At 40.7% G+C, this 24,366-nt stretch overlaps 1 protein-coding gene across 1 annotated transcript; it reads right to left on the bottom strand.

Annotated features, from left to right (window-relative positions):
• Window positions 1-2,168: 2,168 nt before the first annotated feature.
• LOC139168787 (DNA excision repair protein ERCC-6-like) lies at window positions 2,169-11,474 on the bottom strand. Its single transcript, XM_070754478.1, has 3 exons — window positions 11,397-11,474; window positions 6,691-6,801; window positions 2,169-5,156 (listed from the first exon to the last, which is right to left on the bottom strand). Exons 2-3 carry the CDS (start codon window positions 6,747-6,749, stop codon window positions 3,035-3,037), a joined length of 2,181 nt encoding a protein of 726 aa, XP_070610579.1. The 5' UTR covers window positions 6,750-6,801; window positions 11,397-11,474; the 3' UTR covers window positions 2,169-3,034.
• Between the last annotated feature and the right edge of the window lie 12,892 nt (window positions 11,475-24,366).

Genomic DNA, 24,366 nt, shown 5'->3' with positions numbered 1-24,366 from the left:
CACCACCTTTTCCGGCCCCTGTTTCCTCCCAGGAGATTCCTAGAGAGGCCCCACAAAGCCTTCTCCCTGCCTTTTCTGGCCCTGTTTCCTCCCAGGAGATTCCTAGAGAGGCCCCACAGAGGCTTCTCCCTGCTTTTTCCGGTTACAGTTTCAGGGGCTCGGGTTTGTAAGTGGAAAATGGTTCTTGAGAAGAGGCAAAAATATCTTGAACACCCGGTTCTTGTCTAGAAAAGTTAGTAAGTAGAGGCCTTCTTAGGTAGAGGTGCCACTGTATTTGTTTGCTCTTTCACCCAGAACAAACTATTATTTTCTCTCACAAGTGGTAAAGGTGAAGGCAAAATTTCTGGTATAGGTGTGAGGAGTGAAAATAAAAAGGCCATTGTGGTCATAAATCGTGGATCACCTGTATACTGAATGTTTTGGCTGTTTTGGGTTTTTTTGCAAAGAACCGCAAACATTGCTCAAATATTGCTCGGTGAAAGGGATCTTTAGTCAGGTAAACCTATAGAAGTGAAACATACATAAGTAAATATACTCATATAAACATGGGCAAAGCAAAGAAGAAGCTCACATTCTCTGTTTCATTCCAAACATGGTCCTCAGATAGGCTGCATCTCTCCCTGGAGGTTTTACTAAGCGAGTCTCAAAAAGATTCATTTTTGACCCACATTTAAAACCATTGGAAGGAATCTAGCTGAGCAGTGAGCAATCGCTCACTTAAAAATCATCATCAACTCAGAGTTTTCCAAACCTGCCCAGAAGCCAAGAGGGAAAGAGTGAGAGGGAAGGAGAGAGAGAGGAAGAGAGAGAAACAGATAGAAAAAAGAGAGGAAGGAAGAGAGAAAGACAAAGAATGGGAGTAAGGAAGAGAGAAAGAAAATCAAAATCTAGTTTGAAACTAGCTCCACTATTTAAGTGGGATTTTGATATTGATAGAGTTGCCCTATTATGAGCTCACTGTTATAGACACACAGTACAGTATTTTATTTTGAAATTCTCTGAGGCAAAACAGGGTGGGGTTTTTGTTTGTTTGTTTGTTTGTTTGTTTGTTTATTTAATATTTCTGTGCCGCCCAGTCCCGAAGGGACTGCCGCTCAGACACTATACTTTTCCGCCCCCCCCCCAAAAAAAAATTAGAGGGAACACTGATCTAGAACAGATCTAAAGTCAAGCAGGCCTTAGGCATAGAAACATAGAAACATAGAAGACTGACGGCAGAAAAAGACCTCATGGTCCATCTAGTCTGCCCTTATACTATTTCCTGTATTTTATCTTACAATGGATATATGTTTATCCCAGGCATGTTTAAATTCAGTTACTGTGGATTGACCAACCACGTCTGCTGGAAGTTTGTTCCAAGGATCTACTACTCTTTCAGTGAAATAATATTTTCTCACGTTGCTTTTGATCTTTCCCCCAACTAACTTCAGATTGTGCCCCCTTGTTCTTGTGTTCACTTTCCTATTAAAAACACTTCCCTCCTGAACCTTATTTAACCCTTTAACATATTTAAATGTTTCGATCATGTCTCCGCTTTCCCTTCTATCCTCCAGACTAGACAGATTGAGTTCATTAAGTCTTTCCTGATACATTTTATGCTTAAGACCTTCCACCATTCTTGTACCCCATCTTTGGACCCGTTCAATTTTGTCAATATCTTTTTGTAGGTGAGGCCTCCAGAACTGAACACAGTATTCCAAATGTGGTCTCACCAGTGCTCTATATAAGGGGATCACAATCTCCCTCTTCCTGCTTGTTATACCTCTAGCTATGCAGCCAAGCATCCTACTTGCTTTTCCTACTGACGACCACACTGCTCACCCATTTTGAGACTGTCAGAAATTACTACCCCTAAATCCTTCTTTTCTGAAGTTTTTGCTAACACAGAACTGCCAATGCAATACTGTACTCAGATTGAGGATTCCTTTTCCCCAAGTGCATTATTTTACATTTGGAAACATTAAACTGCAGTTTCCATTGTTTTGACCATTTATCTAGTAAAGCTAAATCATTTACCATATTACAGACCCCTCCAGGAATATCAACCCTATTGCACACTTTAGAGTCATCGGCAAATAGGCAAACCTTCCCAGTTCACCATTCTCCAACCTGGTAGGCAAAATTACAACTCCCAGCACTTACTAGGGGTAGTAAAGCAAAGATTGACATTTTAAATAGGAAAATACATTTTATTAGCATAGGAAAACATGTAAATTTGATACAACATATTTTAATTTTTAACAAAACACATCCGGTTTGCTTTCTATCTATCTAATCTTCTTCCTCAAGGTGGTTTTGAAATTTTACAATCTCCTTTACTCAGAAGGAAAACAGCTCTTGCAAGGCTTTATATACTTTGAGTAGAGGGCAGAAGGGAATATGAGCCTTTTTAGCCAGTTTCAGCCTCTTGCTTGAAGTTTGTTTGGTGTTCAAGCAAGTTTGTAGCTTTGAGTCAACAAGATCTGCAGCCTTCACTCATGTTGAGCTCATGCCACCATGATGGGCCTCCATAACATCAGCACAAAACTACAGCAGGTTCCAAGTCATGATGGAACGGACTTCATCTTCAGTTCTTTGTTTCTGGAAGCTGACCAACCTAGGGTTTGTAGAAAAGAAAGTCAATGGATGAATGAACAATACATTTTCAATTACTTTTTTCAAGAAACTGACCAACCCAAGGTTGGCACAGAAAAACATCAATTGTTGAGTGGACAATACATCTTCAGTTACTTTTTTCAAGAAACTGACCAACCCAAGGTTGGCACATAAAAACATTGAATGGTCGATACATCTTCAGTTACTTTTTTCTAGAAACTGACCACCCCAAGATTGGCATCAGAGAAGGACGCCAATTGATGGAGAAAGAGGTTGGTTCCTGAAGGTGATGATGGGAAGTGTTTTAGGTTCAGTTGGACAATCAAGTTTGCAAGAAGAAAAATGGGAATGGCTTTCATTCCAGATTCGTTTTCTTGAAGATCCACCAAAGCCTGGCTTGAACTCCAGTTTCATTTTGGCAAAGAATCACAGGAAGTGCTTAGTGCTTGGACTTTTTCTGAGAGTCCATGAGCTGGGATTCTAACTGGACCAGCTCCTGAGCCTTGTGGACACGGCCCTGAATGTATTGTTCGGCCTCCTCGTCATCAGCTTCTTCGTGACTCGTTTCAGAGGTATACATCAGGTCATGATCCGAGATGCCAAACATCTCCAAGGAGTAAAGGTAGGCGATGTGTTCATCCAAGGTGGCGTCTGACTTCCTTTGGGTTCCATGCAATGACTGCAGTTGACGTTGAGTCAACGATTGTCTCGTGTCGGTCAAAACGAAGAGTTCTCTCAATTCCTGCTTGGTAAAATAGCGATACGGGTTCTTCTTGTCTCCCGTGCTTTGTCTGATGAGCGAGTCCTTGAAGACCTGACGCCGGTAGATTTTCTCCTCGACCGTCCCACAGGTGATCAGCCGGTAGATCACAACGTTCTCCTTTTGCCCGATCCGATAAACGCGGTCGACGGCTTGCATGTCCGTAGCCGGATTCCAACTCGGATCAAAGATCACCACGCGGGTGGCGGCCGTTAAAGTGAGGCCCACGCCCCCAACCTGAGTGGTCAGGAGAAAGACTGAGTAGCTCCTGTCCTTTTGGAAGTCCCTCACCCTCTTCTCGCGCTCCAACAAACATGTCACGGTGCCATCGATGCGCACGAGCTTCACCCGCCGTTGAACCAAGATGGATTCTATGATGTCCAACATTTTCCGCGACAAGGAGAACACCAACGTTTTGTGGCCTTCTTCCCGATGTTTCTCCAACAAGGCGATGAGGAACGTCAGCTTCCCGGATTCTTGGATCAGAACCTTCTCGGGGATGTTTTGGATCTCCTGCATCAGTCCCACAGAGTCGTCTTCTCCGTTAGAAGATGGAGAAGAAGGTTCAAAACCTTCTTGAGAACCTTGGCTTGAGGTTTCCAAACCAAGCTGGAGACAAGCTTGAGAAGACAACAGCCGGGGATGATCACAGAGTTTCTTCAGGATGGTCAGCTCCGCCAACGGAGAACGGGTAGTCATCAAAAGTTCCTTGATGCGATCCAAGGAAAGGAAGTTCCTGTAAATGTCTTCCTGGATAGGCGATAAGTAGACCCAGATGATTAAATCATTTTTTCTGGGAAGCGAAGGGATTTCTAGTGCTTTAGGATTGGGTGAGCCCGTCAATTGGTCCGATCTCAGCTTCTGGATCTCATCTTTACTCCTCCTCAAGAAATTAGGCTGGATGAGGGACATCAAGTTCTCCGCAATCTTCAGCCCCAGGGCTTTCTCCCCCAAAGTGGCGTCCTTCTCCCTCGCCCTGGTGATCGGGTTCTCATACTCCATCTTGAACGTTTTGGCCGTGCCAAGGAGGCTGCCCTGACAGGCAAAGTTAAACAGAGACCACAATTCTTGAAGATTGTTCTGCACAGGGGTCCCTGTGAGAAGGAGGCGGTTCTGAGCCGGGATGGTGTAGAGAGCTTTCGTGGTTTTCGCCGACGGGCTCTTGATTTTATGAGCTTCGTCTAAAATCAGGTAGTCCCAGATGAAGTCGCGCTGGTCACAGCTGGACAACTGTTCCCAGTTGGCTAGGATCATCTGATAGGAGGTCAAAAGGACGCCTTTCGCGGTTTGGATCTGGTGCAAATTTTGGCCGCGTTCTTTCTTGCTCGTCCCATGGAAAACCTTCACGCGAATTCCCGGCGCCCACTTGGCAAACTCCTGCTTCCAGTTGTTTACAAGGGTGACCGGCATCACCAACAAGACGGAGTGGACCAGTTGGGCGTCGAACATCCCCGAGAGAAAAGCGATGATCTGGATGGTTTTGCCCAAGCCCATGTCGTCGGCTAAAATGCCCCCCTTGCGCCCGTCACGGTAGAGGCTGTACAAGAAGGCCACGCCGTCCTTCTGGTGTTCGAAAAGCCGGTTGTGCATCTCGCGGTAAAGCCACAGTCCGCTCTGAGCCACGTTGACTCCTTCGTCCGCCTCTTGATCCAAGGCCAAGGTGTCCAACTTCTCTTCCACCTGTCCTAGACAATCTTTTAGGTCTTCGCCAGGTTCCCCCTTCAGCGGCGTCTCCTCGGGACTGGTGGTGGGTTTCTTCCCAGACCCATTCAGGATCTTTGAATCCGCTTGGGATCTGTTTCTGCCAAACCAAAGACATACGTGTAAATTTTATTTATAGAAACATAGAAAATATAGAAGATTGACAGCAGAAAAAGACCTCATAGTCCATCTAGTCTGCCCTTGTACTATTTCCTGTATTTTATTTTAGGATGGATCTATGTTTATCCCAGGGCATGTTTAAATTCAGTGACTGTGGATCGACCAACCACGTCTGCTGGAAGTTTGTTCCAAGCATCTACTACTCTTTCAATAAAATAAAAATGTAAAATGTATATAATTATATAGATGTAATGAAAGAAATGTAAGAAAATGGGCATGGAAGTCTGCTGGAAGTTTGTTCTAAGCCTCTACAATTCTTTCAGTCAAATAGTATTTTCTGATCTTTCTCCCAAGCTCACCTCAGATTGTGGCCCCTTGTTCTTGTGTTCACTTTCCTATTAAAAACACTTCCCTCTTGAACCTTATTTAACCCTTTAACATTTTTAAATGTTCCGATCATCTCCCCCCTTTCCCTTCTGCCCTCCAGACTCTACAGATTGAGTCCATTAAGTCTTTCCTGATAGGTTTTACGCTTAAGGCCTTCCACTATTTTTCTAGCCCGTCTTTGGACCTCACATATTTTTATTGTATTTATTTTGTCAAGTATGTATTGGTGGTATACAAAGATATAACAATGTTTCTATACATGATATTGGAAAACTTTAGGATAGGGGACGGTAGGCAGGCTGGTGCATTTAGGCACACCCCTTACTAACCTCTTAGGAATCGGGAGAGGTCAACAGTGGATAGTCTAAGGGTAAAGTTTTTTGGGGTTAGGTGTGTTTGTGTGTGTGTGTGTGTTTATATACTATATACATATACTGCTAAAAAAATAAAAATAAAGGGAACACTTAAACAACAGAATATAACTCCAAGTAAATCAAACTGTCCACTTAGGAAGCAAAACTGATTGACAATTTCCCTTTGTACAGAACAAAGGTTCCAGTGAGAACAGGATGTGTTATTTGAGTGTTCCCTTTATTTTTTTTAGCAGTATATATACTGTATATATAACATTCTACACCATTTCACATATATCAATACACATACCTTATAAAATGTCAATAACATACATAATTATACATTTCATCCAATCAATCATATATCAATATTCTATTTGGCACCTATTTTGTACTGCACATCAATCTGTTTTCCTTCATCTCCGAAATCTCCTCTATCTCTGTCTTTGTCTCTTCCTTCTATCTTCGTACTCCTTCTCTCCTCTTCCATACCTCCCTCTACTAATTATGATTATAATTATAATTATATATATATATATATATATATATATATATATATATATAGAGAGAGAGAGAGAGAGAGAGAGAGAGAGAGAGAGAGAGACTATATCTAACAACAGTATCTTGCTGTAAAATTGGGGACTTCCTGTATTTTACACGTGAAGAGAGGGAGGAGCAGTTAGATAACTGCACTATCTTCCCAACGCAGTCTTAAACGCCATCGCCGAGACGCAGGTTTTCATCCTCAATGAGAACTAGAACCTTGGCTCTTACCTTTGACCCGATTTTCCCCGCCCGCTCCTTCTGGCTTTTGCGGGTGTCACGGTTGCCATGATGCCTTCTACAAACCAAGATTCCAGGTTGACCAGAGAACGAAACAAGAACCTGCAATCAAACAGAAGATGTTTCTGGATGGAAGGCTACAGAAAGAAAATTGAAATATTTGGGGTGGGATAGATGGATAGAGGAACACCAGAAGTGGAAAACGGATAGTCCTTAATTTAACAATCGTTCGTTTGATGGCATATGAATTGATAACAGCCTGGAAAAAGAAAAAAACAACTGAACAAGGGTCCTCATACTTATGACCCATGGTCCCTTGATCCAAACTGGGGGGCCTTGGCATGATGGATGGATTTTAAATGGCAGTGATGTCCTGGGAATCATATGATCGCCATTTGTGATCTTCCCAGCTGGCTTCTGACCAGTAAAGTCAAATGGGGACAGTTAGATTCACTTAATGACCACATGTTGGTCATTAGAGCCCTGGTGAGACCCCATTTGGAATACTGTGTCCAGGGGCTACAAAAACGGTGGAAGGTCTTAAGCATCAAACGTATCAGGAAAGACTCCATGAACTCCATCTGTCTAGTCTGGAGGACGGAAGGGAAAGGGGGGACATGATTGAAACATTTAAATAATGTTAAAGGGTTAAATAAGGTCCTGGAGGGAAGTGTTTTTATTAGGAAAGTGAACCCAAGAACAAGGGGCCACAATCTGAGGTTAGTTGGAAGAAAGATCAGAAGCAACGTGAGAAAATATTATTTTACTGAAAGAGTAGTAGATGCTTGGAGCAAACTTCCAGCAGATGTGGTTGGTAAATCCACGGTAACTGAATTTAAACACGCCTGGGATAAACATAGATCCACCCTAAGATAAAATACAAGAAATAGTATAAGGGCAGACTAGATGGACCGTGAGGTCTTTTTCTGTCATCAATCTTCTAGATTTCTATGTTGATTAAGGGCAGTGACTCTCATAACAACTGTGGCAAAATAATAATAATAATAATAATAATAATAGTAGTAGTAGTAGTAGTAATAATAATAATAGCAGCAGCAGCAACAACAGCAACAGTAATAATAATAATAATAATAATAATAATAATAATAATAATAATAATAATATCTTCAGTGTATAACCACAATTGAACCCAAAATATACTTTGCTCAGTGAGATATTATGTGCCTAATTTTACAACTTTTCTGCCCACTGTTGTTAAGTGAATCACTGCAGCGTTAGTAACCCGATCATTAAGTGAATTGGGCTTCCCCGTCGACTCCAAAGGAGATCACATAATTGTTGTAAATATGAATCAGTTGCCAAACATTTGAATTTCGATCACGAGAACCATGCTGAAATGGTCATAAGTCTGAAGCATGTCTTCAAGAGTTGTAAACCTAATCCTACATAGCTTCTGCTCTGGCAATCTCACACTACTTACCAGAGCTTATAAAACTTTTGCCAGACCCATCCTCGAATACAGCTCATCTGTCTGGAACCCATATCGCATCTCAGACATTAACACCCTTGAAAATGTCCAAAGATCCTTCACCAGAAGAGCCCTTCTCCACTCGAAACAGAAGACCCTACGAGACTAGACTTTCAATCCTGGGCCGAGAAATCTTAGAACTAAGATGCCATAAACAAGATCTAAGTATTGCCCACAAGATCATATGCTGCAACGTCCTGCCTGTCAGCGACTACTTCAGCTTCAACCACAACAACACAAGAGCACACAACAGATTTAAACTTAATATTAACCGTTCCAAACTTGACTGTAAAAAATATGACTTCAGTAACCGAGTTGTCGAAGCATGAAACTCATTACCGGACTCCATAGTGTCATCCCCAAACCCCCAACACTTTACCCTTAGATTATCTACAGTTGACCTATCCAGATTCCTAAGAGGTCAGTAAGGGGCGAGTACAAGTGCACTAGAGTGCCTTCCGTCCCCTGTCCTATTGCTCTTCTATATCTCCTATACCTTTCTCCTATTCCTATATCTCCTCTTCTATTCTTTCATTGATATGTTCTATTACTATACCTTCTTTTCTATTATTTCTTAGATATATTTTACTATGAGTATATCCTCTATAACCTTCATCATGTATTTTACTATGTCTATATATATACGTATATACCCATTAAAACCCTCATTGTGTATTGGACAAAATAAATAAATAAAAATAAATAAATAAATAAAATGACCATACATCCCTTTTTTTCAGTGCTGTTGTAACAGTCCCTAAGTAGTTGTAAGTCCAGGGCCTACCTGTAAAAACAGGCTTGACTTGAATCTCACTTGCTCAGATATGGAAAAAAGAACAGACCATCTGAAAATCTTATCATTGATAAAATATATAGATGCGCAGAGATGGATGAAATGACGGAATTAAGGTCACAAAGGATAAAGAAACCAAAGAGACATGGCATAAGTGGCACGAATGGATCCAAAATAAAAACAAAATGTAATAATATAGGGTGCCAGTGTATATAAAAATAAAAATAAACACTTAGCAATAGTGATAGATAAAACCAGTATATCCACAGAATGCTGGACTCGATGGGCTTTAGCCTGATTAAGCATGGCTCTTCTTGTGTTCTTATGCTTTTAAGTATCTATGAATAATAATTATTTTTCCCCTTTTATCAGATAGAATTAAAGGGATTTATACTTACTGCTATTCCTTTTTCTTTTCTGTTTCACTTATTATAAATGTATCAGAATATACACAATTTAATAGAACATATAGCGCAATGAATGGTAAACTTGAAATGTAATAGATATGGATTATGATCTGTTAAAAAAAATATTTCTGGTTTGTTTGTTTTTTAAAATCAATAAATAAAATTTTAAAAAAATCAGCCGTGACTCACTTAACAAGCAATCCTTGCTTACCAACAGAAATCAAGATTCAATTCATGGTTATAATTCGAGGATTGCCTGTATTCAGGTGTGTATGTATATGATGTCCTTCCCACCACACTTATCCTAGTTTAATGAATCAAACCATTTTTGGAGTTTGGCCATTGCATTCAATCACAACCCAACCCAAACTGGGGTTAATTTGTAGAAGATGCTAAGCGCCACACCCAGGGAAACTAACCAAGGTTAATAAACCTAGTTTATTAAACCTAAGCCAAGTTTTAACTGATATAGTTTTCTTTTCTTTTTTTTAATGTTTTATCAGTTTTTTTCAACTTTAAAACACATCACTATAATTGGATTTATTTATTTATTTATTTTATTTATTTATTCGATTTTTATGCCGCCCTTCTCCTTAGACTCAGGGCGGCTTACAACATGTTAGCAATAGCACTTTTTAAACAGAGCTAGGCTATTGCCCTCACAATCCGGGTCCTCATTTTACCCACCTCAGAAGGATGGAAGGCTGAGTCAACCTTGAGCCAGTGATGAGATTTGAACCGCTGACCTTCAGATCTACAAGTCAGATTCAGTGGCCTATAGTACAGCACTCTACCTGCTCATTGATATAGATCTATGCTCGTTTTCTTACATTTCTTACATTACATCTATATAATTATATGCATTTTACATTTTTATTTTACTGAAAGAGTAGTAGATGCTTGGAACAAACTTCCAGAAGCCATGGTTGGTAAATCCACAGTCAATGAATTTAAACATGCCTGGGATAAACATAGATCCATCCTAAGATAAAATACAGTAAATAGTATAAGGGCAGACTAGATGGACCAGGAGGTCTTTTTCTGCCGTCAATCTTCTATGTTTCTATGTTTCTACATTATATTTTATGTTTATATGTTTTTCGTGCGTCCTTTCACATTTTACCCCAGCCAATTGCTTTTATTTTCCATCCAATTACACCAATTATTCCAAATCTCATAATATTCTGAACTACTTGTTCCCTTAATCTCCATTGTCACTCTATTTCTGTGCATCCATAAATTTTTATCTATAATAATGTTTTTCTGGTGGGATTGCTTTATTCTTCAAGAATTTCATGTATGATATCCTTGTAAATAATCTAGTTTTCTTTGCCATGTAACTGGACAGGCATATGCTGGTTGCTGAAGGGACGTTAAGTTTAGAAAGTTTAGAACTACGTTGCCTTAAGCATAGCCCATAAAATAATCTGCTACAACATCCTTCCTGTCAATGAGTACTTCAACTTCAACCAGAACAACACATGAGCACACCACAGATACAAACTTAATGCAAACCACTCTAAACTCCACTGCAGGAAATATGACTTTAGTAACCGAGTAGTTGATGCCTGGAACTCACTACCTGACTCTGTAGTATCTTCTCCTAACCCCCAAAACTTTACCCTTAGACTATTCACCGTTGACCTCTCCCAATTCCTAAGAGGTCAGTAAGGGGCGTGCATAAGTGCACCAGCGTGCCTTCCATCCCCTGCCCTAATATTTCTTTTTTTACGAGCATCATGTATATGAATATTATTATATCCTTGTATACTACCAATATGTACTTGACAAAACAAACAAATAAAAAATAAATAAGTGGGGCACAAAGGAAATAAAATTTTAATTAAAGATGGGTAGTTTGCTAGCAAAGAGGTAGATTAAAAACAATGGAAAGAGGAGATAATTCTACAAGTGAAAACACGGCCAGGTTAGTGTATAAATACCACATAAAAGCATAGCAATAAAATCGCAACCAGTAGCTGGCTAGGTTTTGAGACGCAGGGCTCACCCAAAATCAACCTTCTTCCGTTTGGGCTGAAATGAAGGATCCTTTCTCTGGATGGATCGGATTGGGAGAACAGCTGGAAGAGGGGATCTTTATTCAGTGGGCCAATTAACCTATCAGTGACGTCATTGAGGGTTGCATTGAAAGTAAAGAGGTAGCGAGGCAAAGCATTTCAAGTAAGAGAATAGAGTTGTCGTTCTTACATTTGTTAATTTGCTTTCTCTCCTTCCTCCCTTCCTTCCTTCCCTTTCTTTCCTTCCTTCCTTCCCTTTCTTTCCTGCCTTCCACTCTGATTTTGTTTTTCTCTCTCTTCTCCTTCTCGTCTCTCTTTTTCTTCCTTTCTTTGTCCTTAATTCTTTTTTTCCTTCCTCCTTCCTTCTTTCTTATGTTTCTCTTTCTCCTTCCTTCCTTTCTTCCTTCCTTCTTTCCTTCCTTTCCTTTCTTTTTTCCTTTTCCTTCATTTTCTCTCATTCTCTCTTTCTCCCTCCCTCTGTCCCTCATTTCTTTTTCTCCTTCCCTCTTGTCATGTCTTTTCCTCCCTCCCTCCTTCCTTCCTCCCTCCCTCTTTTTCTTTCCTTCCTTCCTCCCTTCCTCTCTCCTTCCCTCTTTCTCCTTCCTTCCATCCTCTCTCCTTCTCTCTTTCTCCTTCCACCTTTCTCCCTCCCCTCCCTCCCTCTTTCTTCTTCCTTCCTTCTTTCCTCCCTTTCTCCCTCCCTCCCTCTCTCTTTCTCCTTCCTTCCTTCCTTCCTTCCATTGATCCTCAATCCCTCTCTCTTTCTCCTTCCTTCCACCTTCCTTCCCTCCCTCCCTCTTTTTCCCTCCTTCCTTCCATCCTTCCTTCCATTGATCCTCAGTCCCTCTTTCCTACCTTCCTTCCTTCCCTCTATCTTTCTCCTTTCTTCCCCCTTCCTTCCCTCTTCCTCTTTCCTTCTTTCTTTCCATCGATCCTCTCTCCCTCTCTCTTTCTCCTTCCCTCCTCCTTCATTCCTTCCCTCTCTCTTTCTCCTTCCATCCATCCTCCCCCCATCCTCTCTCTTTCTTCTTTCTTTCTTCCTTTCTTTCTTCCTTTCTTCCTTCCTTCCATTGATCCTCATTCCCTCTTTCCTTCCTTTCTTCCTTCTTTCCTTCCTTCCATCAATCCTCTCTCCCTCTCTCTTTCTCCTTCCTTCCTTCCCTTGATCCTCATTCCCTCTTTTCTTCGTTCCTTCCTTCTTTCCTTCCTTTCTCCTTCCTTTGTTCCTGAAAAGAAACACCCACTGAGTGAGATTTTAACATTGCACTGAGTTGTGCACAAACACAACTTCATTGTAGGAGTTACAGATGCTCCAAACAATGTACATTTCGGCCTTTAACTTTCCCACCACTGCCACTTTTGCAGAGATGAACACTTTTGGTCTTTTTCCATCCCCCGGTTGCAAATAAAAAAGAAAGAAAGAAAACCTTTTAAAGCTGCCCCGATGCCTAGGGAGCCCAAGGGTCATCCAGGGCAGGATTGGAGGAGCCTGCGGGATCCGAAACCTGCTTTTCCAAGCAGTTTTCCCGACCTTTCATGAGGGTGCCTGTCAGCAAACCCCCATCTTCTGACCGTTCCTGGATGCTAAATCGGTGGGAGGAAATTGCTACGGTTGCTTTTCTCTGCAATGGCCTGATAAAAGGGGTTTCCCCCCTTCTTCTCTATGACAGCATCCTCGATGTTGGCTTAATCATGGTTTAACTTTTAGACCCAGTGAATTTATTTATTTATTTTTTATTTATTTATTTATTTTGTCCAATACATAATACACATTGAAGAGAAAGATATGCAATAATATAAGTAAAGAAAAGAATAGAAGATAAGATATAAAAGTATAGGTGAACATATTTGAAAGGAAGAAAAGATAAATGAGATAAGGAGAGACAATTGGACAGGGGATGGAAGGCACACTGGTGCACTTATACACGCCCCTTACTGACCTCTAAGGAACCTGGAGAGGTCAATCGTGGATAGTCTAAGGGAGAAATGTTGGGGGTTAGGGGTTGACACTATTGAGTCAGGTAATGAGTTCCACGCTTCGACAATTCGGTTGCTGAAGTCATATTTTCTACAGTCAAGTTTGGAGCGGTTAATATTAAGTTTGAATCTGTTGCGTGCTCTTGTGTTGTTGTGGTTGAAGTTGAAATAGTCATTGACAGGTAGAACGTTGCAGCATATGATCTTGTGGGCAATACTTAGATCGTGTTTTAGGCGACGTAGTTCTAAGCTTTCTAGACCCCCCCCTGACTGATTTGTTTAACCAATCCTTGTTAACAGGAGAAGTTCCTGAGGATTGGAGAATGGTCAGTGTTGTGCCTATTCACAAGAAGGGCAGTAGAGAAGAAGCTGGTAACTACAGGCCAGTTAGCTTGACATCAGTTGTAGTTAAAATGATGGAGACTCAACTCAAAAAGAGGATAAATCAGCACCTAAAAAACAATAACTTATTAGACCCAAATCAGCATGGCTTTACTGAAGGCAAATCATGTCAGACTAATCTCATTGATTTCTTTGACTATGTCACAAAGGTGTTGGATGAAGGTGGTGCCGTGGATATTGCCTACCTGGACTTCAGCAAAGCCTTTGATACGGTTCCACATAAAGAGCTGATAGATAAATTAGTGAAGATTGGACTTAATCCCTGGATAGTTCAATGGATTTGCAGCTGGCTGAAGCGTAGACATCAGAGAGTTATTGTTAATGGCGAGTATTCTGAGCAGAGTCAGGTTACAAGCGGTGTGCCACAAGGATCTGTTCTGGGTCCTATTCTTTTTAATATATTTGTGAGTGACATAGGGGAAGGTTTGGTAGGAAAGGTTTGCCTATTTGCCGATGACTCTAAAGTGTGCAATAGGGTTGATATTCCTGGAGGCGTCTGTAATATGGTAAATGATTTAGCTTTACTAGATAAATGGTCTAAGCAATGGAAACTGCAGTTTAATGTTTCCAAATGTAAAATAATGCACTTGGGGAAAAGGAATCCTCAATCTGAGTATTGTATTGGCAGTTCAGTGTTGGCAAATACTTCAAAAGAAAAGGATTTAGGGGTAGTGATTTCTGACAGTCTCAAAATGGGTGAACAGTGCAGTCAGGCGGTAGGGAAAGCAAGTAGGATGCTTGGCTGCATAGCTAGAGGTATAACAAGCAGGAAGAGGGAGATTATGATCCCACTATATAGAATGCTGGTGAGACCACATTTGGAATACTGTGTTCAGTTCTGGAGACCTCACCTACAAAAAGATATTGACAAAATTGAACGGGTCCAAAGACGGGCTACAAGAATGGTGGAAGGTCTTAAGCATAAAACGTATCAGGAAAGACTTCATGAACTCAATCTGTATAGTCTGGAGGACAGAAGGAAAAGGGGGGACATGATCGAAACATTTAAATATATGAAAGGGTTAAATAAGGTCCAGGAGGGAAGTGTTTTTAATAGGAAAGTGAACACAAGAACAAGGGGACACAATCTGAAGTTAGTTGGGGGAAAGATCAAAAGCAACATGAGAAAATATTATTTTACTGAAAGAGTAGTAGATCCTTGGAACAAACTTCCAGCAGATGTGGTAGATAAATCCACAGTAACTGAATTTAAACATGCCTGGGATAAACATATATCCATCCTAAGATAAAATACAGAAAATAGTATAAGGGCAGACGAGATGGACCATGAGGTCTTTTTCTGCCGTCAGACTTCTATGTTTCTATGTTTCTAGGATTGATAGTCTGCTTTCGTAGGGTGTTCTATTTCAAGTGGAGGAGTGAAGGGCTCTTCTGGTGAAGTATCTTTGGACATTTTCAAGGGTGTTGATGTCCGAGATGTGGTATGGGTTCCAGACAGATGAGCTGTATTCAAGGATGGGTCTGGCAAAAGCTTTGTAGGCTCTGGTGAGTAGTGTGAGATTGCCAGAGCAGAAGCTATGTAGGATCAGGTTAACAACTTTTTGGCGATATTGTTGCAGTGGGCTTTTTGTGCAGGTATTCTCTGGTTTACAATCATGGCTGACACTACACTCTTCTTTGCTAAGCAGGGCCCTATCTGAACTTTACAACCCCTTTTTTTGTGCCTCGGTTGTTAAGTAAATCACGCTGTTGTTAAATAAACTCGACTCCCCCCCCCCATTGACTTTACTTGCAGGAAACTGGCTGGGAAAGTTGTCCATGGTGACCATGTGACCTCGGGGCATTGCAACGGTCATAAATACACGTGAGTTGCAAGCGCCAGAATTTTGATCACGTAACTAGGAAGATGCTGCAAAAGTTGTAAGTGCAAGGACTGGTCATAAATCGTCTCTCTTCAGCGGCCTTGGAACTTTGGTCATTAAAGGGAGTCTTTGAATACCTTTGTCAAGGTAAGACAAGAAATACCTTGCAAGATTAGGGTGGGATAGGGATAGAACAGAACAGAATAGAATAGAATGTAAAAAGCACAGAACAGAATAGAAGGCAGATAGAATAGGAGGAACGGAGTAGAGTAGAGTAGAAAATAATAGAAAATAGAGAACCGAACAGAATGAAAAAACCACAGAATAGAATAGGATGTTCAGTAGATAGAACAGGAGGAACAGAGTAGAGAAGGAGTAGGAATAGAGAAAATAGGACTAGAATAGATTAGAATATAATATTTATTGAGAATAGAATAGAGTAGAGTAGAATAGAGCAGAAAATAGGACTAGAATAGAATAGGAATAGAATAGAATAGAGTTAGAATTAGAATAGAATAAAATAGAATTAGAATAGAATAGAATGTAGATAGAATAGGAGTAGAGGAGTAGAGAAAATAGGAATAGAATAGAATAGATTGAATAGAATAGAATAGAATAGAAATGTAGATAAAATAGGAATACAGGAGTAGGAGTAGAGGAGGAGTAGAGAAAATAAGGAATAGAATAGAATCTTTATTTAGAATAGAATAGAATGTAGATAGAATAGGAGGAGAGTAGAGGAGGAGTAGAGAAAATAGGAATAGAATAGAATAGAATTAGAATAGAATAGAATAGAATGTAGATGGAATAGGAGTAGAGGAGAGGAGTAGAGAAAAAAGGAATAGAATAGAATCTTTATTTAGAATAGAATAGAATGTAGATAGAATAGGAGGAGAGTAGAGGAGGAGTAGAGAAAATAGGAATAGAATAGAATAGAATCTTTATTTAGAATAGAATAGAATATAATAGAATTCTTTATTGGCCAAGTGTGATTAGATTTGTGCATCTCCTGCTCGAGCAGGGGGTTGGACTAGTGGACCTCCAAGGGCCCTTCCCAGAACTTGGGATTCTCCACTCTAAGGGCAAAAGTTGCTTAAATCACGGTTTCACCTCTGTGTCTGAACTTGGCAACCCTCCTAGAAACGGCTGAATGGACAATTCTCTCTCCGCTTGAAAAGTTCCGATGAATGGAAAAACTCCCGTCCTGGTCTTGACTCTGTGAACTCATTGACTTTGCGCTGGATCTTCTGACCCAGAGAGTTTGTGGTGGGGTCAGCAATTTTAACCACCGAAGAAAAATGGCTTCGTCCAAAGGTCGTTCGGTTTAAAAGCAACCAACCCGCCTGGAGTCTGAACTCATTTCTACTGAATCAACCAGAGCAGAAATGTAATACGAGTAAATTCAGAGTACAGTCCGTCCTTGATTTATGATCGCTGACTTAAGAACCCTCCAAAGTTATGACAAACCTCTTTTGGGTGACGTAGAACCCGGTTCTGAAGTTCTGACAGCTGCCCCCTTTCAGCACTAGACAACAGGCTTGTACGAATGGCTACTTACAGGGTCTCTTTAAAAAAAAATTTCAATTAGTTTTTTTATTGACGAAAGAACAACAGCACAATATATATGTGTCTACATATACAAATCAAAAGAGAGAACTTTGAGCCTGAGGGATGTAAAACAAATATATTTGTATATGGAGAGGGGCAGCATACAAATCCAATTAAATAAATAAATATAATTTTGCATTAAGCCTCTTTCATAATAGGTAGTTAATTCATTTATTTATTTATTCATTTGTCCAATACACAAATACATAGGAAGAAAAATAGACATGTGATAATATAAAAGAGGGTGAAATTGAACTTAGAGGAGAGGATATATGAAAGGAAGAGAATATATAAGATAGGTGAAAGAAAGGAAAGACAATTGGACAGGGGACGAAAGGCACACCAGTGCACTTATGTACGCCCCTTACTGGCCTCTTAGGAACCTGGAGAGGTCAATCGTGGAGAGTCTAAGGAAGAAGTGTTGGGGGTTAGGGGTTGACACAACTGAGTCCGGCAATGAGTTCCACGCTTCGATAACTCGATTGTTGAAATCATATTTTTTACAGTCAAGTTTGGAGCGGTTCATATTAAGTTTGAATCTGCTCTTGTGTTATTGCAGTTGAAGCTGAAGTAGTCATTGACCGGTAGGACATTGCAGCATATGATCTTGTGGGCAATACTCAAACCGTGTTTTAGGCGCCGTAGTTCTAGGCTTTCTACGCCCAGGATTGTTAGCCTATTTTCGTAGGATGTTCTGTTTCGAGTGGAGGAGTGAAGGGCTCTTCTGTGAAATATCTTTGGACGTTTTCAAGGGTGTTGATGTCTGAGATGTGGTATGGGTTCCAGACAGATGAGCCATAGTCTAGGATGGGTCTGGCAAAAGTTTTGTAGGCTCTTGTGAGTAGTGTGAGACTGCCTGAGTAGAAGCTGCTTAGGATCATGTCTTAATTGAATAAGGAGAGAACAGAACAACACATTAATAAAATAAAACAAAAGGTAAAGAAGAAGAGTTAAAGAAGAGAAGAGGAAAGAGAAGAACAGAAAGAAAAGAAGAAAAAGAGAAGGAAACTCTACATATATACAACAGAGACAAGTCAACCTCTTTGTTGACTATCATAGAAACATAGAAGATTGACGGCAGAAAAAGACCTCCTGGTCCATCCAGTCTGCCCTTATACTATTTCTTGTATTTTATCTTAGGAGGGATCTATGTTTGTCCCAGGCACGTTTCAATTCAGTGACTGTGGATTTACCAACCCTGTCTGCTGGAAGTTGGTTCCAAGCATCTACTACTCTTTCAGTACAATAATATTTTCTCATGTTACTTCTGATCTTTTCCCCCAACTAACCTCAGATTGTGTCCCCTTGTTCTTGTGTTCACTTTCCTATTGAAAACACTTCCCTCCTGAACCTTATTTAACCCTTTCACATATTTAAATGTTTCGATCATGTCCCCCCCTTTCCCTTCTGTCCTCCAGACTATACAGATGGAGTTCATGGAGTCTTTCCTGATACGTTTGATGCTTAAGACCTTCCACCATTCTTGTAGCCCGTCTTTGGACCCGTTCAATTTTGTCAATATCTTTTTGTAGGTGAGGTCTCCAGAACTGGACACAGTCTTCCAAATGGGGTCCCACCAGCGCTCTATACAGCAGGATCACAATATTTATTTATTTATTCATTCATTCATTTGTCCAATACACAAATACATAGGAAGAAAAATAGACATGTAGTAATATATATAAGGGTAAAAGTGAACTTAGAGGAGAGGATATATGAAAGAAAGAAAATATATATGATAAGTGAGAGAAAGGAAAGACAATTGGACAGGGGACGAAAGGCACACCAGTGCACTTATGTACGCCCCTTAATAATAATAATGTGTCACAACCTTTTAAGACTTGTTCCACTTCTGTTAATTACTGGTATTATTGTGGTCACTGGTTTGTGTAGGAAGAATTTTGATTTCTAAAACTGAAGTTTTATCCCTTTTTTTAAAATGACGATGACGGAGCAATAATAGGAGGGAATAGCTCTAAAAAAACTGGTTGTTGTAGAGATTTGGACTATTTAATATCCTCCATCCCAAGTCTGTTACGGAGCTCAAAAGCCCCAGAGTTGCCCCTAGTAGGTTTCGGATATCAGTGAAACTCCACTCTGAGTAAAATCCTGGCGTTGGGAGTCTGGCGCCGGACGAGGCTTCAGGCAGAGATGAATCGTTGGCCGCGTGTGTGTTCCCGAATTCTTGGCCCCTTGAAGTTTCCGGCCCCTGTTGAGGAATAACAGAGTGGCAAGAGTTGGAAGGGACCCTGGAAGGTCTTCTAGTCTCAACCTCCTGCTCAGGCCGGAAATCCTAGAAGACCATTTCGGACAAAGGTTTGAGATGAGCACGGCAGGATTTTTTCAAAGAGCGTGGAAAGTTGGATCCTGGGCTTAAAAAGGGGACATGGGAGGTCATCCGGGCAAACCCCCCTACTCAAAGGAGATGACTTTATAGCATCTGGGTCAAATGGCTGTCATTTCAAATCCCAGAATCCCTCAGCCTCCTCCTCCTCCCCCTCTCAAACCCCACTTCCTTCTGGCCCTGATGATGTTACGTAGTGGGGTCATGAAACATCAGACAGAAAACCAAGCTCACATAGCACCAATCCTATCCTATCCTATCCCATCCCATTCCATTCTACTCTCAACAAACAATTCTATTCTATTCTTAATAAAGAATTCTATTCTATTCTATAAAAATATTTATTCTATAAAAATATTCTATTCTATTCTATTCTCAATAAAGAATTCTATTCTATTCTATATAAATATTATATTCTATATAAATATTCTATTCTATTCTATAAAAATATTCTATTCTATTCTATAAAAATATTCTATTCTATATAAATAAATATTCTATTCTATTCTCTATCTTCTGTTCTATTCTATATAAATATTCTATTCTATTCTCAATAAAGAATTCTATTCTATTCTATAAAATATTTATTCTATAAAAATATTCTATTCTATTCTATATAAATATTCTATTCTATTCTCTATCTTCTATTCTATATAAATATTTTATTCTATTCTCAATAAAGAATTCTATTCTATTCTATTCTACTCTACTCTACCCTACCCTATCCTATCCTATCCTATCCTATTCTCAATAAAGAATTCTATTCCATTCTATGTTAACCTCCCCAAATGCCACTTTTCAAAGCCTGTTGTGTTTTCAGCCTTCCCTCGTGTTGACGATCCATTTGCGCTTCGCGGTTCAGATGTCGCACTGTCTCTCCTCCTTCACCCATGTCTCAAATGCTCCCCGGACAGCCAGCTGTGGGGATTGGCAGCTATCCTGTCATTCTGGAATGCATCGTGTTGACCTCCGGCACAGTTGGACCCCCCCCCAAAAGAAGACGATCGCAATTCTCCGCCTGCCACCTGTCTCCACATTTCATGGGCTTCTGTCCCCTTCCTGGGTCTCTTTGCTCAGGGGAGAAAGAGTGTTGCAAGGTTTTAGCAGTGCAGCAAAGAGCCACCAAGATGATCTGGGCGCTGGAGCAGCGATGAAGTCTACTTGCCTTCAGAAGCGCCTGCCACCGTCAGCTAGAGATATCAACAAGATGTAAATCGACAGGACATGAAAGATGAGAATAATGGTGTTTAATGTTAAAACGGCATCATTAGTAGAAGAAAACGAAGAGTTTTACAATATTTAATTGCTTAATATATATAAATATATATTATAATTATTATATATCACCACCCCTAAATCCTTCTCTTCTGAAGTTTTTGCTAGCACAGAACTGCCAATACAACGCTCAGATTGAGGATTCCTTTTGCCCCAGTGGTTTGATTAGGGGATTAGGGGACTGGAGGCTAAGACATATGAAGAACTGTTGCAGGAACTGGGCATGGCTAGTTTGATGAGGAGAAGGACCAGGGGAGACATGATAGCAGACTTCCAATATCTCAGGGGTTGCCACAAAGAAGAAGGAATCAGGCTATTCTCCAGAGCACCTGAGGGTAGAAGAAGAAGCAATGGGTGGAAACTAAACAAGCAGAGAAGCAACTTAGAACCAAGGAGAGATTTCCTGACAGTCAGAATGGTTGATCAGGGGAACAGCTTGCCTCCAGAAGTTGTGAATGCCCCAACACTGGAAGTATTTAAGCAGATGTTGGATAACCATCTGTCTGAAGTAGTGTAGGGTTTCCTGCCTAAGCAGGGGGTTGGACTAGAAGACCTCCAAGGTCCCTTCCAACTCTGTTGTTATTATTCTTATTAATGTTAATACGGAATTATTGGTAGAAGACATTAAGAAGAAAACAAAGAGCTTTACAATGTTTAATAATTTAGATTTGTATGCCGCCCCTCTCCGCGGACTCGGGGCGGCTCACAACAAGGCATAAACAAATCGTAAATATATTATAATTGTTAAGTCTAGAGGAGAAATATTACTGAGATGTTGTAAATGGTGAAGATATGTTGCACAGAGATATGTACCCAGATGACACACTGCTTAATGGTTGTATTTAATAAACAAACAAACAAACAAACAAACAAATAAATAAATAAATAAGTGAGTGTGACTTATTTTGTGGGTGTGGCTTGCCAATCATGTGACAGGTGGGAGTGGCTTGCTGATCATGTGACTGAGGGGTGGCTTAAAGGTCATGTGACTGGCTTAAAGGTGGCCATATTGACGTCACTCACGTCAAGAGTTTGGGTTAGGGTGCCTGGCCTCTCCTCACCTCAGAGATGCAATTTCCCTCTCTATTTACTGTTACTGAACATCCAAAATATACAGTATTCTTTAATTAACATAGAAACATAGAAACATAGAAGACTGACAGCAGAAAAAGACCACATGGTCCATCTAGTTTGCCCTTATACTATTTCCTGTATTTTATCTTAGGATGGATATGTTTATCCCAGGCATGTTTAAATTCAGTTACTGTGGATTTACCGACCACGTCTGCTGGAAGTCATAAATGGGAGAAGATTGGTGATGGGAACGATGAAAAAAATTAGTAGAAATAGAAGTGTAGCCTAAGTGAATAGTTTGACAGTGTTGAGGGAATTATTTGTTTAGCAGAGTGATGGTGTTCGGGGAAAAACTCTTCTTGTGTCTAGTTGTCTTGGTGTGCAGGGCTCTGTAGCGACGTTTTGAGGGTAGGAGTTGAAACAGTTCGTGTCCAGGATGCGAGGGGTCAGTCAATATTTCCACAACCCTCTTAGTAAATTTTATGAACGGCGACATAGTTGCACATTGTCTAATCCCAGTATTGGAAGCCTGGTGGAATAAGGTATTTTGTTGTGACCGAAATACTTTATTCTTATTTTCTCGGCGTATTTTCTTGACGCCCAAAACCTGGCGCCGTATTTCCAAGTCTTAACCAAGGCAGCATTCAAGCAATGGTCAGATGTCACAGGGTGATTAACCCCGGTCAGGATTCCCATCCTCTTGGTTTCGAGACAGGTGCTGGCAGTTAACCCCAGGTGGGTGATGTCATATGCAAATGTCTTTGCCGAACAGCTGGAAAAGCAAGTCTTTTTTTGGATATTTTCTCTCCCTTGAAAGCGGAGCTCCAGGCTCGCCGGAGCCAGAAAAGCTCAAAGAATGGGAACATAATATGCCCATGACTTCAGTTGGCACTAACGTCCCTCTCTCCCCCATCCCCGTCTCACACTCACTCACACTCACACTCACAAACACACCCACACAAACATTAGTCTCATTATAGCAAGTGTTACAGTTCACTCTGTGCTGGAACAATCTTAACTACACAGCACAGGGACCTGGAGTAAGCTGACCCCAAAGAATTTAGAAGAGGGTGGTTGGGGGGAACAAGGCATGACAGTAGGAAGGGAGGGGTCAGGGGGCTTGACGTAAAAATTGGGGGTCTTGGGGGACATTTGAAGCAGTGGTGGGCTCCTACGGGTACGGCCAGGTATGCAGAACTGGTAGAAAAAAATTGAATTTATTTTCTTTTTTTCCCCTTCTGGGCTCTGGGTAATGTTTTTCCTATCACCGTAAATGAGGTTGAATGTGTATAATTTTAGAAGAGTTGTGCGTGCGTGCTTGTGTGTGTACATACACAGTTTACATAGGAGATGATGATAATAATAATAATAATAATAATAATAATAATAATAATAATAATAATTTATTAGATTTGTATGCTGCCCCTCTCCGAGAACTCAGAACAGCTCACAACAATAGCAATACAATACAAATCTAATGTTAAAAGACAAAAAAAGACAAAAACTTTTGAGGGAGGGAAGGAAGGAAGGAAGGAGAAGGAAGGAAGGGGAACTCAATCTGTATAGTCTGGAGGACAGAAGGAAAAGGGGGGACATGATCGAAACATTTAAATATATTAAAGGGTTAAATAAGGTCCAGGAGGGAAGTGTTTTTAATAGGAAAGTGAACACAAGAACAAGGGGACACAATCTGAAGTTAGTTGGGAGAAAGATCAAAAGCAACATGAGAAAATATTATTTTACTGAAAGAATAGTAGATCCTTGGAACAAACTTCCAGCAGACGTGGTAGATAAATCCACAGTAACTGAATGTAAACATGCCTGGGATAAACATATATCCATCCTAAGATAAAATACAGAAAATAGTATAAGCGCAGACTAGATGGACCATGAGGTCTTTTTCTGCCGTCAGACTTCTATGTTTCTATGTTTCTAAGGAAGGTTTGGATCAAAGCTGGCTTTCATGCCTAAGGAGGAACTAGATCTCCTTATCTCCTGGTTTTCTAGCCCAGCATCTTCATCTCTGGACCAAACATTCCTTCCCAAACTTAGCAAGCAAGATGGTCTCTGGGATGCGACCAAGATGAAAGCTACAGCAGTAGAATCAAAGCATTACGATGCCCGTCAAAACTCAGCCAACTTCCCGGCCACCAGTTTCACCATGTTTAGACCATGCTCTGGACACCCATGCGGGGTAGGCCAGGGACAGAAAGGTTAGTCTTCCCTCTGTGCTTCTGCAACTGTTTGCCACTCGACGTTCAGCCAAGCCTCTCGCCTGCCGCCAAAAAGACCTTTTGCTAAAATTAGGCGCCGTTGCGTTTGCCACTCCGGCTGAGCAATCCGATCTCAAATACCGAGAGCGATGAGGTCAGAAAGCCCAAACCTGAGTTTTCTCATTCGTCGGGCGCGACATGCAATACGAACCCGGATAAGTATGTCGGTCTCTCTCTGTCTTGG

The sequence above is a fragment of the Erythrolamprus reginae genome, chromosome 6, assembly GCF_031021105.1.
Source record: "Erythrolamprus reginae isolate rEryReg1 chromosome 6, rEryReg1.hap1, whole genome shotgun sequence".
NCBI lineage: Eukaryota > Metazoa > Chordata > Lepidosauria > Squamata > Dipsadidae > Erythrolamprus > Erythrolamprus reginae.
Note: the sequence above shows the minus strand (reverse complement) of the source record. Positions and strands in the feature narration are given on the sequence as shown.